At 47.0% G+C, this 16,540-nt stretch overlaps 1 protein-coding gene across 1 annotated transcript; it reads left to right on the top strand.

The window, feature by feature from the left end:
* The first annotated feature begins 212 nt into the window (after positions 1-212).
* Positions 213-16,036, top strand: LOC147030363 (tubulin alpha-1A chain-like). The gene is made up of 5 exons (XM_085874322.1): positions 213-264; positions 8,568-8,790; positions 8,899-9,047; positions 14,217-14,897; positions 15,012-16,036. Exons 1-5 carry the CDS (start codon positions 262-264, stop codon positions 15,300-15,302), a joined length of 1,347 nt encoding a protein of 448 aa, XP_085730448.1. The 5' UTR covers positions 213-261; the 3' UTR covers positions 15,303-16,036.
* Positions 16,037-16,540: the final 504 nt, after the last annotated feature.

The raw sequence follows: 16,540 nt of genomic DNA, 5'->3' as shown, positions 1-16,540 counted from the left end.
ATCTCATGACGTCATACCTTACGAATACGATGGGGGCGGAGCGTGCGATGGGGCGGGCGTGCGATGGGGGCGTAGCGAGCGATGGGGGCGGGGCGTGCGATGGGGGCGGAGCGTGCGATGGGGGCGGGGCGTGCGGTGGGGGCGGAGCGAGCGATGGGGGCGGAGCGTGCGATGGGGGCGGGGCGTGCGATGGGGCGGAGCGCTTACGAGACAAAAGAAGGCGGAGTTACAAGATTCCATTGAGACCCGTTGTGTGACAAAATGGTGAGTTTTCACATTGATTGTGAATTGTGACGACTGCGAAGTATGTACATTCATAAATTTACTGAGCGATTGTTCACAACTTTAACGTCACTTAAAACGTAACTTTTCCAAGTTAAACAATGACAGTTAACCCCGCACTAACTGTGTAAAACAAGTGTACATTGAACGTTATAAAACGGTAACAATTTACATCTCATTATGTCTGTGTGTCTGTGTGTCTGTGTGTCTGTGTGTCTGTGTGTCTGTGTGTCTGTGTGTCTGTGTGTCTGTGTGTCTGTGTGTCTGTCTCTGTCTCTCTCTCTGTCTCTCTCTCTCTCTGTCTCTCTCTCTCTCTCTGTCTCTCTCTCTCTCTCTCTCTCTCTCTCTCTCTCTCTCGTCTTGTATAACATCGTTTTGTGAAGCCGTTTTACGGTACAAAGATGAACAAAGTGCGATACCTGTGTTATAGGTGTGTACCTGATCACGCGGCAAAAGGTGCGTGGTTCGATCACAAGCCCTCCCTTCCCGTCTGTGTATCGTCCGATGTCTGACGAGTAATCATCATCATACATACCGTATCCTGTCAGACAAGACATCGGTGCTGCAGAAGCAATTCCATTGCAAGGAATGCACTCGGTGGTTTGCCATTGCCTTCCAAGCGGTAGTCAGGTGGTGAGGTCAGCAATTGGTGATTAGTTTAGGGTAGAGCTGGCGATAGGTAAGCCGCTTTCTCTTCGTCACCCCGAGTTGATGTCCGTCCGTGGGACGGTGCACTTCGTGATGCAACCAACACCCTCGACCTGCAAAGCACCAATGCGACGTCGTTGGGTCTTATTGGGGGGGGGGGTGGGGGGGGTGTTAACATTCCCAAACTAAATGTAAAGAATTCTTTCTTCATGTGCAGCTTGTGGCTGCTAGTTGCATCATTTTCTGGAAGCACAGCTGTGCCGCTGATGCAGTGCCCCTGTTACCAATAGGCCGGTACTCATTTTCCCGACCTCGGAAGGATGACAGGCTCAGACAACCCACCTGGTGTAATTTAACGGACGACAGGGATTCGACCTCAAGACCCTAAGATCTTGGGTCAGCCACATTAACCGTTAAATGAAACAAAGAACAAACTCAAATGAGCTACGATCCTCGTCCTCTTAATTATGACGTCATAAAAACGAATATGACGTCATTGTGATGTATCAGGTCTACGATAAATTATCTGTGCTAATGCCCTGTTCGATTCCCACAAACAGAATTCAAAAAGCTTGCCAAGTTTCGGAGATAATTTTTTCGGCGATTTCCATTAGCGGAGATATTTTGACGTCATAACTTTTTTTCTCGGAGGAATTTTCAAAATCGGAGATGGTTACTGTCTGCGCAGGGTATTTCTACATATATATGCCAAGTTTCAGGAAGTTTCGATGAAAACTGGAGGCTGTGAAACAAATAAGTCCACAAGAAGAAGATGAAGAACAACAACGTGAGTCAGACTTAGAGATCCTCCACGAGGGTCACCTGTGTATCGAGGACAACATATTTTGCACCCCCCTCCCCCCCACCAAGAATTACACACCGGCTGAGATTATTTTTTTCTTAAGATGCATTGCAAGAGGCAAACCTTGGTTGAGACATAAAAGGTCATCAAAAATCTCTTTACAAAGGTACACCTTGAAAAAAGATCACGTGGGTACAGACGACAGTACTGGCAGCATCAGTTTGTGTTTCACACGAAGAACATCAACAATCCATCCCAATATCCCATCAACCTGATGTCGAGGAAGAACCAATTTAAATCTTATCCTTTAACAGATGATTCGGCATTCTTCTGGCATTCGGTTCGATCATCCAATTGATGTTCAGTTCAACGTCATTGGGTGTGGACAACTGGACATCAAGATCTTCTTCCTCAACGAGTCCCATCATTCCCACTCCTGGGTCCTTAGTCCTTCTTCCTTAATGTCCTGGGTCCTTCTTGGGTCCTTATTCCTCAATGAGTCCCATCATTCCCACTCCTGGGTCCTTAGTCCTTCTTCCTTAATGTCCTGGGTCCTTCTTGGTCCTTATTCCTCAATGAGTCCCATCATTCCCACTCCTGGGTCCTTAGTCCTTCTTCCTTAATGTCCTGGGTCCTTCTTGGGTCCTTATTCCTCAATGAGTCCCATCATTCCCACTCCTGGGTCCTTAGTCCTTCGTCCTTCTTCCTCAATGAGTCCCATTATTCCCACTCCTGGGTCCTTAGTCCTTCTTCCTTAATGTCCTGGGTCCTTCTTGGGTCCTTCTTCCTCAATGTGTCCCATTATTCCCACCCTCTGGGAGAACGGTTCTGGCTAGGCCTGACATTCGAATGTGACAAGAGTTTGCAATTTGTTCAAGGTGCCTGCGATAGCTCACCGACTCTTCGTGAAAGACGTGTGATCGTTGACGTCTGCTGTCGGCAGAAGGGATACCTGGCTTAACCTGCCTTTCCGATGTACGGCGCACACCTGCATGCAAAACATCAGGGTGGCAGTTTATAGTTTGGTATGGATTCGAACCCAGGCTATACAGCTCAAGGGCGAGTGTGCATACCTCGAAGCAATCCCAACAGTCCCTACACGTACATGAAGATGAATGCACGACGTCAGTTCACAATGAGTTCTTCACGAGTTTCTTTTGCTCTTTCACCTCCACACGTGCATCGTCACCCACATCAGGACCCCGATGATTTTCCTGACATTTGGGTCCATGGTCGGTTATGCCTCGCAATCCGCAAGGGTACCAGGAATGGTGTTGGGCAACTCGACCAGAGTGTGTCACATGCTGTACATGGCCAAAGTTTTTAATCATTGAAGGAATGAATCTGGAAATTGTAAACCTTCTCAAAGTGTAAACACTTGGTTGATCCATCAATTGGATGTTTGAAGGAATGAAGCTCAGGGATCGAATGGCCAGACTTGCCAGGTGTTCAAATCTCAAGATGAACTTTCGTAGGAGAAGCGAGTCTCTAAAAGAATGAAGACGGCTTGGTTGAAGTATTGTTTGGGAGTTTCCACTCGTATATTGTTCCACTTCGTCTTCCGGCTGCATCCTCTTGGGGATTTAAGGGATGCTAGCATTGTAACCCCCCAGAACTTTGTCAAATTCAGTGGATGACAGACTTCACATGGGTCACAATTTTAAAATTTGGTTTCATGTCCAGGATGGAACCATGAGGTTCCTTGGGTCCCTGATGTTACCAAAGTGAATAATAGTCTGAAAGTATACTGAGCTACGAAGGGGGTCTGTTATGTTTCATCAATCCATATGCCTCACCAAGTGCTCCGTTATTCCATCCAGATTCCAGGGAGTCGATTACATCATGGGAAACGGGAAAAGGTTCGTACACACACGGTGCCTTCAGAAAGGATTCACACCACACGGCTTTGTCACATTTTGTTGTGTTACAGCCTAAATTTACCACAGTTGGCGTCAAAGCCACCCAATGCTCGGCTGTTAATACATTTATCGTTTTTAAAAGACGAGTCTAATAATTAATATTTTTTATAATTCTCTAGCAATTTTTTTTTTTGGGCGGGGGGGGGGGGGGGGTTGGAAATCACTGAAAGCATGTAGAAATGCAAAAAAAAACAATTTTTTCTCTAACAATTTTTTTGGGGGGGGACCAAGTCCAAAATCTAATGGCATGATCCTTGGACCATACCTAACCCCCCCCCCACCAAGTTTCGTCGAAATCCTAATCACTTAAAACATGTAGAAATGCAAAAAAAAAGAAATCAAAATTTTGTTGAAAAAAAAGTTGCAAATTTTTTTTTCTCTTACAATTTTTTTTTGGGGGGGGGGTTGGAAATCACTTAAAATATGTAGAAATGCAAAAGAAAAAAATTTTCTCCAACAATTTTTTTTTGGGGGGGGGGGACCAAGTCCAAAATGTAATGGCATGATCCTTGGACCATACCTAACCCCCCCCCCCACCAAGTTTCGTCGAAATCCGTCGAGGAGTTTTTCGGTAATACAAAAAATTTAACATTTTCATGCTCACGCTCACGCTGACGCCGGGGGTATCGCTATAGCTCTCTGTTCTTCGAACAGGCGAGCTAGAAGTGGATCAAACTTAGATTTTTGTCACCGATGTACACAAAATACCCCACAATGACAAAGTGAAAATGTTTTAAGAAAATTCTACAAATTAACTAAAAGTTAAAAGCTGAAATGTTTTGCAACAATAAGAATTCAACCCCTTTGCTATGACACTCCACATTGAGCTCAGATGCATCCAATTTCCTTTGATCATCCTTGAGATGTCTCGACAACTTTATTTGAGTCCACTTGTGGCTAATTCAATTGACTGGATATGATTTAGAAAGAAACTCCTTTCCATATAAGGTCCCACAGTTGTCAGTGCATGTCAGAGCAGAAATTCTACCATGAAGTCCAAGGAACTGTCCGTAGAACTCCGAGATAGAATTGTGAGGAGGCTTAGATCTGGGAAAGGGCATAAAACAACTTCTAGAGTGTTGAAAGTTCCCAAGAGCACAGTGACCTCAATCAATGGGAAATGGAAAGAATATAGAACAACCCAGACTCTTCCGAGAACTGGCCGTCCGACCAAACTGAGCAACCAGACAAGAAGGAACTTGGTCAGGGAAGTGACCAAGAACCCAATGACCACTCTAACAGAACTACAGAGTTCCTTGACTGAGATGGGAGAACCTGCCGGAAGGACAACAATCTCTGCAGCACTTCACAAATCAAGGCTTTATGGGAGAGTGGCCAGACGGAAGCCACTCCAGAGAAAAAAAGGAACATGACAGCACACCTGGAGTTTGTACAAATGCACGTGAAAGACTCGGAGAGCATGTGGCAAAAGATTCTGTGGTCTGATGAGATGAAAATTTAACTCTTTGGCCTGAATACAAAGCGTTACGTCTGGCAGAAACCGAGCACATCGAACACCATCCTCCCCTGAAGCATGCTGGCAGCAGCATCATGCTCTGGGGAGGCTTTTCAGCAGCAGGGACTGGGAGACTTGTATGGATCAAGGGAACAATGAATGGAGCCAAATACAGGAAAATCCTTGAGGAGAATCTGCTTCAGAGTGCAAAAGACCTGAGACTGTGTTGAAGATTTACATTCCAACAGGACAATGACCCTAAGCAGACAGCCAAAGCAACACTGGAATGGCTTCGGAACAAGAACGTGAAAGTCCTTGAGTGGCCCAGCCAAAGCCGAGACTTGAATCCCATTGAGAATCTGTGGAAAGACTTGAAGATCGCTGTTCACCGACACTCCCCATCCAACTTTACGGAACTTGAGCAAATCTGCAACGAAGAATGGGAGAAATTCCCCAAATCCAGATGTACAAAGCTGATACAGACATACCCAAGAAGACTGGAAGCTGCAATCGCTGCCAAAGGCGCTGATACAACTTACGAACTCAGGGGGTTGAATACTTATTTAAATTAGATATTTCTGTGTTTAATTTTTAATTGATTTGTAAACATTTCTAAAAACATGTTTTCACGTTGTCATTGTGGGGTATTTTGTGTCGATGGGTGACAATTTTTTTAAAAATTAAATCCATTTTAAATTCAGGCTGCAACAAAACAAAATGTGACAAAAGTCGAGGGGTGTAAATACTTTCTGAAGGCAACTGGTACTTCAGTATGATAGAGTGGGTGTGCTTCTCACTTGTCAGCCCATCTTGTTTCACAGAATAAGCCAAATTTAACTCGTTTTCACATGGTCGGACCAGTTTATATGTTTGCTTACCTCATGCATCACTTACCTTTAAGCCGGTTTTGATTCCCAGACTGACGATAAAATGTGAGATTGGTGATTGGTAGGATGAGGAGCCTGGTGTTGGCTCAGTGGTTAGGGTGGTGGCTTGTGATCCTCGGGTCCTGAGTTTAAGCCCCGTCGGCCGCTGAATTAATACACCAGGAGGCTGACTCAGCCTGTCATCTTTTCGAGGTCGGCGAAATGAGTCCCAGTTCCAGTGTGTGTACTGGTAGAGGGGCACTGCATCAGCGACACAGTCGCGCTTCAAGAAATGATAGCTACCCCGGCAGCTAAGCTGCCATACGACCACAGGTAGGACGAGCATTGCATCACCACAAGACATCAGAACCTCCCCTTTCAATTTTCTTGGTATCTTTATGTCTGCCATTACTTTCTCTACCCTCCTCCATGCATTCACACCCACCTGAATCATCCTCCCAACTTCTACCTCGGACTTCCCATCCCTGGTCACTGTTCCTCCCAGATACTCAAACCCATTTTCCTGTCTGATCTCCATCCCCTCTCACCTGATATTCATTTATTTTCTCTGCTGCCCGAGCCACATCACCCCAGTCCTCTCCATTGTCATCTTCAGCCCATGTTTCCAAATGTCTCCTTCCAATCCCCCAGTACTTCCTGCATCTCCTGCCCACTCCGCACCAACACCAAGATCGTCCACATACAGCATCCTCCCCACACTTCCCCTCATGTTGACCTTCCTGCTTACCAGCTCCATCACAACAACAAAAAACACGAATGGGGTGAGAGCGCTTCCCGATCTTAAACCGATGTTCACGCTAAACTCAGACATCCGAGGACCATCCAAAACTCTTCCCTTTGTTCCCTTGTACATCCCTTCCACCAACCTAACTTATGCTTCCGGCACTTCCATCCATCTCGGTGTCGCCATGACCATGACCTTCTCCTCATGACCATGATGATTATATCATGAGATTGTCGTAGGCCTTCTCCAGGTCCACAAATCCCAATGCCATTTTACCTTGCACCTCCAACCTCTTCTCCACCAGCTGTCACAGCTCGAACATCTCGTCCGTCGTTCCCCACCTTTTGTAAACCCTTGCTGCTCTTCTCCGATCTTCACCTCCACACTCTTCCTTATCCTCCCATCCAGAATCCTCTCTCGCACCTTCATGAAATGACTAAGGAGCATAATGCCCCTGTACTTCCCTGGATCTTGAACATCGCCCTTACCCTTCCATATCGGCACAAATGACTATCCTCCACTCCTCCAAAATTGAACCCTCTCTCAGACATACATTCAACAGCCAAACTGACTCCGACTTCTCCCACTGCAATTATCATCTCTGCACATACCTCATCAATGCCTGGTGCTCTTCCCTTCTTCATCCTCTTCAATGCTGTCCACACTTCCTCCACCATGATGTCCACCAACTCCACTTTCCCCTCCACATAAGACAGTAGCTGCAGCTTGTCGTTGCTTCCTTCCTGGTTCAACAAACCCTTGAAATATCCTTCCCACACCTTCACTCCTGTCCCCCTCTCTTTCACTCGTCTCCCACCACCATCCTTAATCACCGCATCCCCCCCTTTCATGTCCTTATTATCCTCATCCATATCACAAGCCAATTTATAGATGATCGTCTTCCCACCGTCCTCTTCCAACTTGTTGTACACCTTTTCCATATCAGCCCTCACCTTATCCACAGCTCTCCTTGCTGCTTTCTTCTTCTGTCCATACAAGGGAGTCCCTGTCTCCCAAGTGAGTCCCTGAATTCTGGCATCTTCGCCCCAGTCCTTTCCGTTTGTGTCCCAGATACCGACATAACACAAACCACTTGCCTCTGTACCATCACCCATGCCATAACTATCTGTCCCTCCCATCTTTCCACTCTGACCACCTGTTTGCTGATTTCTTCCAATACTATTATTCCCACGCCATTACCCCTTCAAATCCCCACCCGTGTGGAACAGTTTGTACCCTCCGATCAACCTCCTTGCCTTGTCTCCTTTCTATCTGGTCTCCTACACACACAACACTTCCAACCTCCTTCTCTGCATCGTATCCACCACCTCAACTACCCTCTCCTCCATTGATGCCACATTGAAACTACCAGCCGAACCTCGCTTCTGCACCGCTGCCCACCTGGCAGAGCCAGTACCATCTTGATCAGTTGAGGATGCTCAGGTCATCAAGCTGCCCTGGCTGATTCCCTGGCCAAAAACAAAAACTTGCAGTGCCCACTTTAGATTAGAGCAAGATTGCGTCGTTTGTTCAGTGCGTCGGTGATAGCTCCTTTACTCTTCGTGAAGGACGCTGTAGGATATTTAACATCCACCAACTAATGCACAGAGAAGGGTCCCCCAGTTTAACAAGCATCCAAGAGACAGCACACACATTGATGCCTTGCCCTGCATGTGAAATACTATGGGGACAGTTTATAGTTGGGTCGAGATTCGAACCCAGACTTGACAGCTTGGAGGTGAATGCACACACCTCGTGGCTATCTTACCAGCCTGCAACAATTCCAGAATTGATTAATTAATTTTTACCCATTGGAGATCGTCACGAGTGGTATTCCCATGTGCTTCAGCGTGAGTGCATCTCCATCCATGTGGGCCAAGCTGGCGTGCAGATCGGCAATGCTTGTTGGGAACTGTACTGCCTCGAACATGGGATCCAGCCTGATGGACAGATGCCCGGCGATAAGTTCATGGGTGGTGGAGATGATTCTTTCAATACATTCTTCAGCGAAACCAGCGCAGGGAAGCATATACCCCGAGTGGTGTTTGTGGACCTGGAGCCCACAGTTATTGGTAAGAAGGTAGAATTGTAAATTTGACCGGTTACATGATAACTCGAAGGATTGCCTGGTTATACATGGTGTATTGTGATGTAGTCTGCACCTTCATCCATTTGCTCAGATGAGGTTCGCATGGGCACATATCGGCAGCTCTTTCACCCTCAGCAACTCATCACGGGCAAGGAAGACGCAGCTAACAACTACGCTCGTGGGCACTACACCATTGGGAAGGACATTATAGATGTTGTGCTGGACCGAATTCGCAAGCTGGTAAGGTATTATTGCGCTTTCATCATTGGTTTCCACATGTTGTAGAAACCATCGATTGTTTAAGATATTAAGATCACTGAACACCATAATTCAGAGATACAGTGCCTTCAGAAAGTATTCACACCCCTCAACTTCTGTCACATTTTGTTTTGTTACAGCCTGAATTTAAAATTGATTTCGTTTAAATTTATTGTCACCTATCTATACAAAATACCCCTAAATGACAAAGTGAAAACATGTTTTTACAATATTGTTGCGGTTCTGCAAAACCGCATTCCTCAAAGGCAATGGCACTCAACATAGTGATCCCCAGGCAGTTATTTCATTCGTCTTTGTGTAGTTGGTTCTCCACTCATGTCTGGTGGGTTAACAGGGCGAAGTGCGTTGCGTGAGTCTTGTAGTTAGGTCGAGTAACTATCTCTATTTCATATTCTGATTCCTACTACAACCCTTTTCTTTTAGCCATAGTACATAACAAGCATGCAAGCACACATGCCACTCAATAGACAATTGGTAATAAGCACACCATGATGCCTCCCGTGGCTTGGATCCACCACACCACACCACTCCACTACACACTATACCACCCGTGCATCACGTGCCATTATTTCATTCAAATCTGCGCGCCAATTCCCAACCAGCACCTCACCTTACTTCGTACCTCGCTCACCAAACCTCACCACTTTGACCACAAACGCCTCCTGCACACGGGAAAATATTCTCGCACCCCCTCGTACCTCCGCATAGCAAAAATTCACCACTTTATTTTGAGAAGCACCACACGACTCGGATTGTCCTCGACACCGGCCGACTCAGATTGTCCTCGACATCGCAGGACTCGGATTGTCCTCGGCACCGCACGACTCGGATTGTCCTCGACGCCGCACGACTCGGATTGTCCTCGACACCGCACGACTCGGATTGTCCTCGGCACCGCACGACTCGGATTGTCCTCGGCACCGCCCGACTCGGATTGTCCTCGGCACCGCACGACTCGGATTGTCCTCGACGCCGGCCGACTCGGATTGTCCTCGACGCCGCACGACTCGGATTGTCCTCGACACCGCACGACTCGGATTGTCCTCGACACCGCACGACTCGGATTGTCCTCGACACCGGCCGACTCGGATTGTCCTCAACACCGCTCGACTCGGATTATCCTCGACACCGCACGACTCGGATTGTCCTCGACACCGCACGACTCGGATTGTCCTCGACACCGCACGACTCGGATTGTCCTCGACACCGCACGACTCGGATTGTCCTCGACACCGCACGACTCGGATTGTCCTCGACATCGCTCGACTCAGATTGTCCTCGGCACCACAGGACTCGGATTGTCCTCGGCACCGCAGGACTCGGATTGTCCTCGGCACCGCACGACTCGGATTGTCCTCGACACCGCACGACTCGGATTGTCCTCGGCATCACACAACTCGGATTGTCCTCGGCACTGCGCGATGCTTGACCACGCAACAGACATTAATAGCTCGACCGCATCTCACCGGGGACGTCCCGGGTGAGCATCCGGAATTGATACAACCCTCATCCAGTCGCCAGACCACGGCAAGACCAGGAGCAACGAGGAGAAGGGCGATTCAGGAGTTTGCTTTGTGGCCCGGGTGTGCATTTTGGCTCATGAGGGGGCCTGTGGGTGGTGGGGAAAGTCTGTTGCTATTCGACATTCAGACTGTACTCGGAGCACGTTCACGGTAGTGGTGCCGGCTCGGGGAGCATGCCCAATGTTGAGTCAGGAGCTCAGACCCGTGCTGAAGCGGGTGGGCAACTGAGACGGTTTCCGGTCCCGGAGCCTGGCAGGACGTGGCGGGGGCCGCTGTAGCCCAATAGAGGAGCAGGATTCGGGCCACAGCATGTGGCTTTCCGATCATCACCCCACCCTTCACCCAGGGCTTATAAAAGGAGTAGCATGGAGCCGTGAGTCTCTCTCTTCACTCTCTGCCACCTCTTCAATCGATCTTCACTCACCTCTTACCTCTTCGTTTCGCTTCCTGTCTTGCTGTTGGTGTGCAATTGCCAGAACATGCTTCTTCTTCTTTGAGAGCCTGATCCGGGGCGACTGCCGAGACTGCCCGCAGTGCTGTTGACGTTCCACCACCCCCGTGCAGCCAGACGAACAAGTGCGGAGCGTACGTTGCCACGTGCCCTGGAAAAGTAATTCAGCAGGAGATATCATGCCATATCACGAGGTGGGAACACTCAGGCGGAGCGTCCCACAGAGGTACATGTTACACATACAAACATTTACACAGCTAGGTTAGGGATCTTTCTCCTCGCACATCTATTCTCCTCTTTTTCTATCCACCCCTCTATCCCGTCTTCTTTGGATGCACAAAGAACATCATTCCTGACTCGCAATGCCATTTTCCTCTGGCATGAGACCGCACCCCTCCCCCACATTGTACTACACCACACCTCTCATTCCCACACCTAAGGCACAACCAGTATTCCTCCCACCTACCTTTCCCTCAGCGTTCTAGGTTGCGTTGGTCTGCTAACCGTGCCAGGTATTGAGAGGTCGTTCATCCTCATGCTTTCTTTGTCTCTGGCCTAAGTGTGTGTGTGTGTGTGTGTGTGTGTGTGTGTGTGTGTGTGTGTGTGTGTGTGTGTGTGTGTGTGTGTGTGTGTGTGTGTGTGTGTGTGATGGTGCCTGTCATGAATGTAGAAAATATAACGGCATAACTCTGCTCTGTGTCTGCTTTTGTAAGATTGCTCGTCTTTTTCCACACCCACACAAATTCCTTGCTATCCCCTGCTGTACATAAAATAAAACCCCATTCAATGTGCCACATACTTTTCCTCACCTGATTGTAAATAAATTATTTGTAGAGAAATGTTCCCAGCTCATTTTCGTGTTTTCTTCCATTGGTCCAGCATGGTTCGCATCCTCGTTTAGCCGGGACGTTATTCCCCAACAATCTGTTTCCGAGCAGGTTCGTGCTTGGCAGTCCCACTCGGCTGCATCTGATCTGGTAAGGTGATCCGGCTTGAGGAAGTGCGTACCGAGGGCGTGTCTCCCAGTAATTAGATCATGTGACCTATAGGTAAACGGTATTTATTAGACAGAGGACCCCATAGATAGTCACGTGGTCGAGTTATTGGCATTCATGGTCGATTAGCGACCCGCCACGTCACAAAGTTATTCGTGTGCGATGGCCTGCGATTCCGAAGAGTCTGGTGGGAACCTGAGGTCGTTCACCGCTCGTGGGCTTCGCCCCCGACTCTAGGTCCGCAACAATATTTTACAAATTAATTAAAATGAAAAGTTGAAATGTCTTGCGCCAATAAGAATTCAACCCCCTTGCTACGACACTCCAAATTGAGCTCACGTGCATCCAATTTCCTTTGATCATTCTTGAGATGTTTGCACAACTTGATTGGAGCGCACCTGAGGCCAAATCAATTGATTGGACATGATTTAGAAAGAAACAAACCTTTCTATGGAAGGTCCTACAGTTGACGGTGCATGTCAGAGCAGAAACTCAACGAAGTCCAAGGAACTGTCTGTAGAACTCCGAGAAAGAACTGTGAGGAGGCACAGATATGGGCAAGTGTATAAAACAATTTCTCGAGTGTTGAAAGTTCCCACTAGCACAGTGAGCTCCATCATTAGGAAATGGAATGACCCCGACTCTTCCGAGAGCTGGCCGTCCGACCAAACTGAGCAACTGGGCAGGAAGGACCTTGGTCAGGGAGGTGAATATGAACCCAATAACCACTCTGACAGAACTTCAGAGTTGCTTAGCTGCCGGCTGAGATGGGAGAACCTGCCAGAAGGACAACAGTCTCTGCAGCACTTCACAAATCTTGGCTTTATGTGCGCGTAGCCAGACGGAAGCCACTCATGAGAAAAAGCACATGACAGCACGCCGGGAGTTTGCACAAAGGCACGTGAAATACTGTGAGAGCACGAGATAAAAGATTCTATGGTCTGGCGAGACAAAAATTTAACTCTTTGGCCTGAATGCAAAGCACCATGTCTGGCAGAAACCGAGCAAAGCTCATCACCCATCTAACACCATCCTTACCGTAAAGCATGGTGGTGGCAGCATCATGCTATGGGGATGTTTTTCAGCATCAGAGATTGGGAAACTTGTAACGATAGAGGGAACAATGGATTCGAGGCCAAATACAGGCAAATCCTTAAGGAGAACCTGCTTCAGAGTGCAAAAGACCTCAGACTGCGGTGAAGATTTAAGTTCCAACAGGACAATGACCCCAAGCATACAACCAAAGCAATACTGGAATGGTTTCAGAACAAGAACATGAAACTCTTTGAGTGGCCCAGCCAAAGCCGAGATTTCAATACCATTGATAATCTGTGGAAAGACTTGAAAATTGCTGTTCACCGACACTCCCCATCCAACTTGACAGAGCTTGAGCAAATCTGCAAGGAAGCAATGGCGCTTCTACAAAGTATTTACTCAAGGGGTCGAACAGTTATCGATGCAAGACATTTCAGCTTTTCATTTTTAATTGATTTGTAAAAATTTCTAAAAACACGTTTTCACTTTGTCATCATGGGCTATTTTATGCACATCGGTGACAATTAAAAAAAAAAAATTAATCCACTTTAAATTCAGGCTGCAACAACAAAATGTGAAAAAGTCAAGAAGTGTGAATACTTTCTGAAGGCACTGTACTTGACATAGCATGGTGCCATAATCCACAATTGCTCACTCCCACTTGTTGATGTTCCACCAGGAGTGTTTAAATTGGATGCGTCGTTCTTCTCGTAATGAAAAGTTGGTCATGTTGTTCAATTATTGTTTATAATGCCATATTTCACAAACATTTTGCCTCACATTGATCCGCAATCTCAAGTCACTGGATTACAACTGGTGTTGGCTTAATGGTTAGGGTGGTGGGCTTTGGATCCTTGGGTCCTGAGTTCAAATCCCGCTCAGCTGTTGAATTAATTCCAGGTGAGGTTAACTCGGCCTGTCATCCTTCCGAGGTCGGCAAAATGAGTGCCAGCTTGCTGGTATACTGTGTCGGAGTGGCGACCCGTCCAGGATTGTGCCCAATAACCAAGGAGACTGCTTAAGTAGTACCAACACTCTGCACAGAGTATGGTCCCAATATCCTCCTCTGGATTACAGTACTTGCACTTTGTGTTTTCAGACAACCTGACAAAAGTTCTCATTGCAGGCAGATCAGTGTACAGGGCTGCAGGGCTTTCTCATCTTCCACTCATTTGGTGGAGGAACTGGATCTGGTTTTACATCTCTACTCATGGAGCGCCTTTCTGTGGACTACGGCAAAAAGTCCAAACTCGAGTTTTCGATTTATCCAGCCCCCCGGGTATCCACTGCGGTAGTCGAGCCGTATAACTCCATCCTTACCACCCATACCACTCTTGAGCATTCTGACTGTGCCTTCATGGTGGATAATGAGGCTATATATGATATCTGTCACCGCAATCTGGACATCAACCACCCCAGCTACACGAACCTGAACCGCCTAATTGGGCAGATAGTTTCCTCAATCACCGCTTCACTACGCTTCGATGGTGCACTTAATGTGGATCTCACGGAGTTCCAGACCAACTTGGTACCATACCCGCGTATCCACTTCCCCCTGGTAACGTATGCACCCGTAATCTCGGTTGAGAAAGCTTATCATGAACAGCTATCAGTGTCCGAAATCACCAATGCATGCTTTGAGCCTGCTAACCAGATGGTGAAGTGTGACCTGCGTCACGGGAAGTACATGGCATGCTGCATGCTCTATCGGGGAGACGTCGTTCCCAAGGATGTTAACGGAGCTATTGCTGCCATCAAGATGAAGCGCACCATCCAGTTTGTTGATTGGTGTCCCACTGGCTTCAAGGTACGGTATACCGGGACGTACTGGGATGTTCAGTTGAGTTCAGTTGTGCTTAGTTTTTTGTTGTTAATTCTCTCTCTCTTCTTTCACTGTCATTCTCCCCTCACCTCCAAAAAGGTTGGCATTAATTACCAACCACCAACTGTTGTGCCAGGTGGAGATCTGGCAAAGGTACAGCGTGCTGTCTGTATGCTCAGCAACACAACTGCTATCGCCGAGGCTTGGGCTCGCCTCGACCACAAGTTTGACCTGATGTACAAGAAGCGTGCTTTTGTGCATTGGTACGTGGGTGAGGGCATGGAAGAGGGAGAGTTTTTCGAGGCCCGTGAAGACCTTGCTGCTCTGGAAAAAGACTACGAGGAGGTTGGAGTTGACTCGATTGAGGAGGACGAGGAAGGGGAAGAGTGAGCATGTTGATGAAATGTATTTAAACATGAGCTCAGAGATGTATTACGCTTGACCGACATTGCAGAATTTTTTGTTGATAAATAAATTTTACATCGAAATTATATTTTGGTACAGTACACCTAGCGTCTTTGGGATTATTAGTTTCTAAGCAAATATACATTGGATTTCCAAAAAATTAATGATACAACATATCAGATGATGCAAAGCAACATGCGTTTCAAAAAGGAAAAAAAAAAACATTTGTGCAGAAAGGCATTGAAAGTCAGTTGTAAATCAACACACCACCGTAAATGATTGAGAGCTGACCAACCTTCTACCAGCAATGGTTGTTGATCCTCAGGTTGTCATTTCTCTCACAATAAAGCCTTGGAGGGTAGGCAGGGGAGACAGGGCTCACATGGTCCACCGTCAACCAACTTCTGCTGAAGCTACCTAAATCCAGGATCACTACTCACCTCATTAATTCCTTTTTTCCCCCACCTGTGGAATCAACTTCCACGTCCTCTTCAATCTCATTCTTCCCTCCAGGTCTTCAAGACAGCTGCTCACCACAATCTCAGATCATTCCCAACCAAAAACTGTGATCTTTTTTAACCTCACCCCAATCTCTCCTTCCAATTTTCCATCTTGTCCACCCCATGCATGCGAGTTTTGCATCCTGCTTTTGTCTGTCACGTCCTAATCCGTTCAGTGTTCTCGCTCTTCCACGAGCCTTGACTATGGATACAAATAAATTAATAAAAGCCACAAACTTTGGCCAGAAGAACCTTAATACAGAATTGTGCAATATTAAGCCCGATATATTTGGTGCTAAGTGTTGGTGGTAGGATTTTCACACACACGCACAAGATACAAACTGGTGCTAAGTGCCGAAGGCAAATCAACATCGCAAGAAGAGTTTGGATCTGGATCGACTCGGAACTCAACTGAGTTTGTATCTTGTTCACGTTCACCACTGAAAGCTTGCAAAAATTGGTGCAGAAAACCGCTTTTTCCACTTCCACAACACATAAGCAGTCCATTATTTATATTGTTGGTACTTTCCATTTGCAAACTCATATAGAGGTAGAGCATGCTTCTGCTCTGGTTTACTCTGCTCTGAGTCTTCTTTTTGTAAATAATTGCATTTATTTTGCCTCACCTCATGAATCCTTGCTTTCCTGCTGTATATAATGCTGAATAAAGCCTTCTTTTTTTTCACATTGTGCCACATAGTTGTCCACACCCTTTCCTATAAA

The sequence above is a fragment of the Eptatretus burgeri genome, chromosome 3 (genome assembly GCF_056783735.1).
Source record: "Eptatretus burgeri isolate ZD-2024b chromosome 3, Ebu_testis_v1, whole genome shotgun sequence".
NCBI lineage: Eukaryota > Metazoa > Chordata > Myxini > Myxiniformes > Myxinidae > Eptatretus > Eptatretus burgeri.
This window is presented reverse-complemented; position numbering and strand designations above follow the sequence as displayed.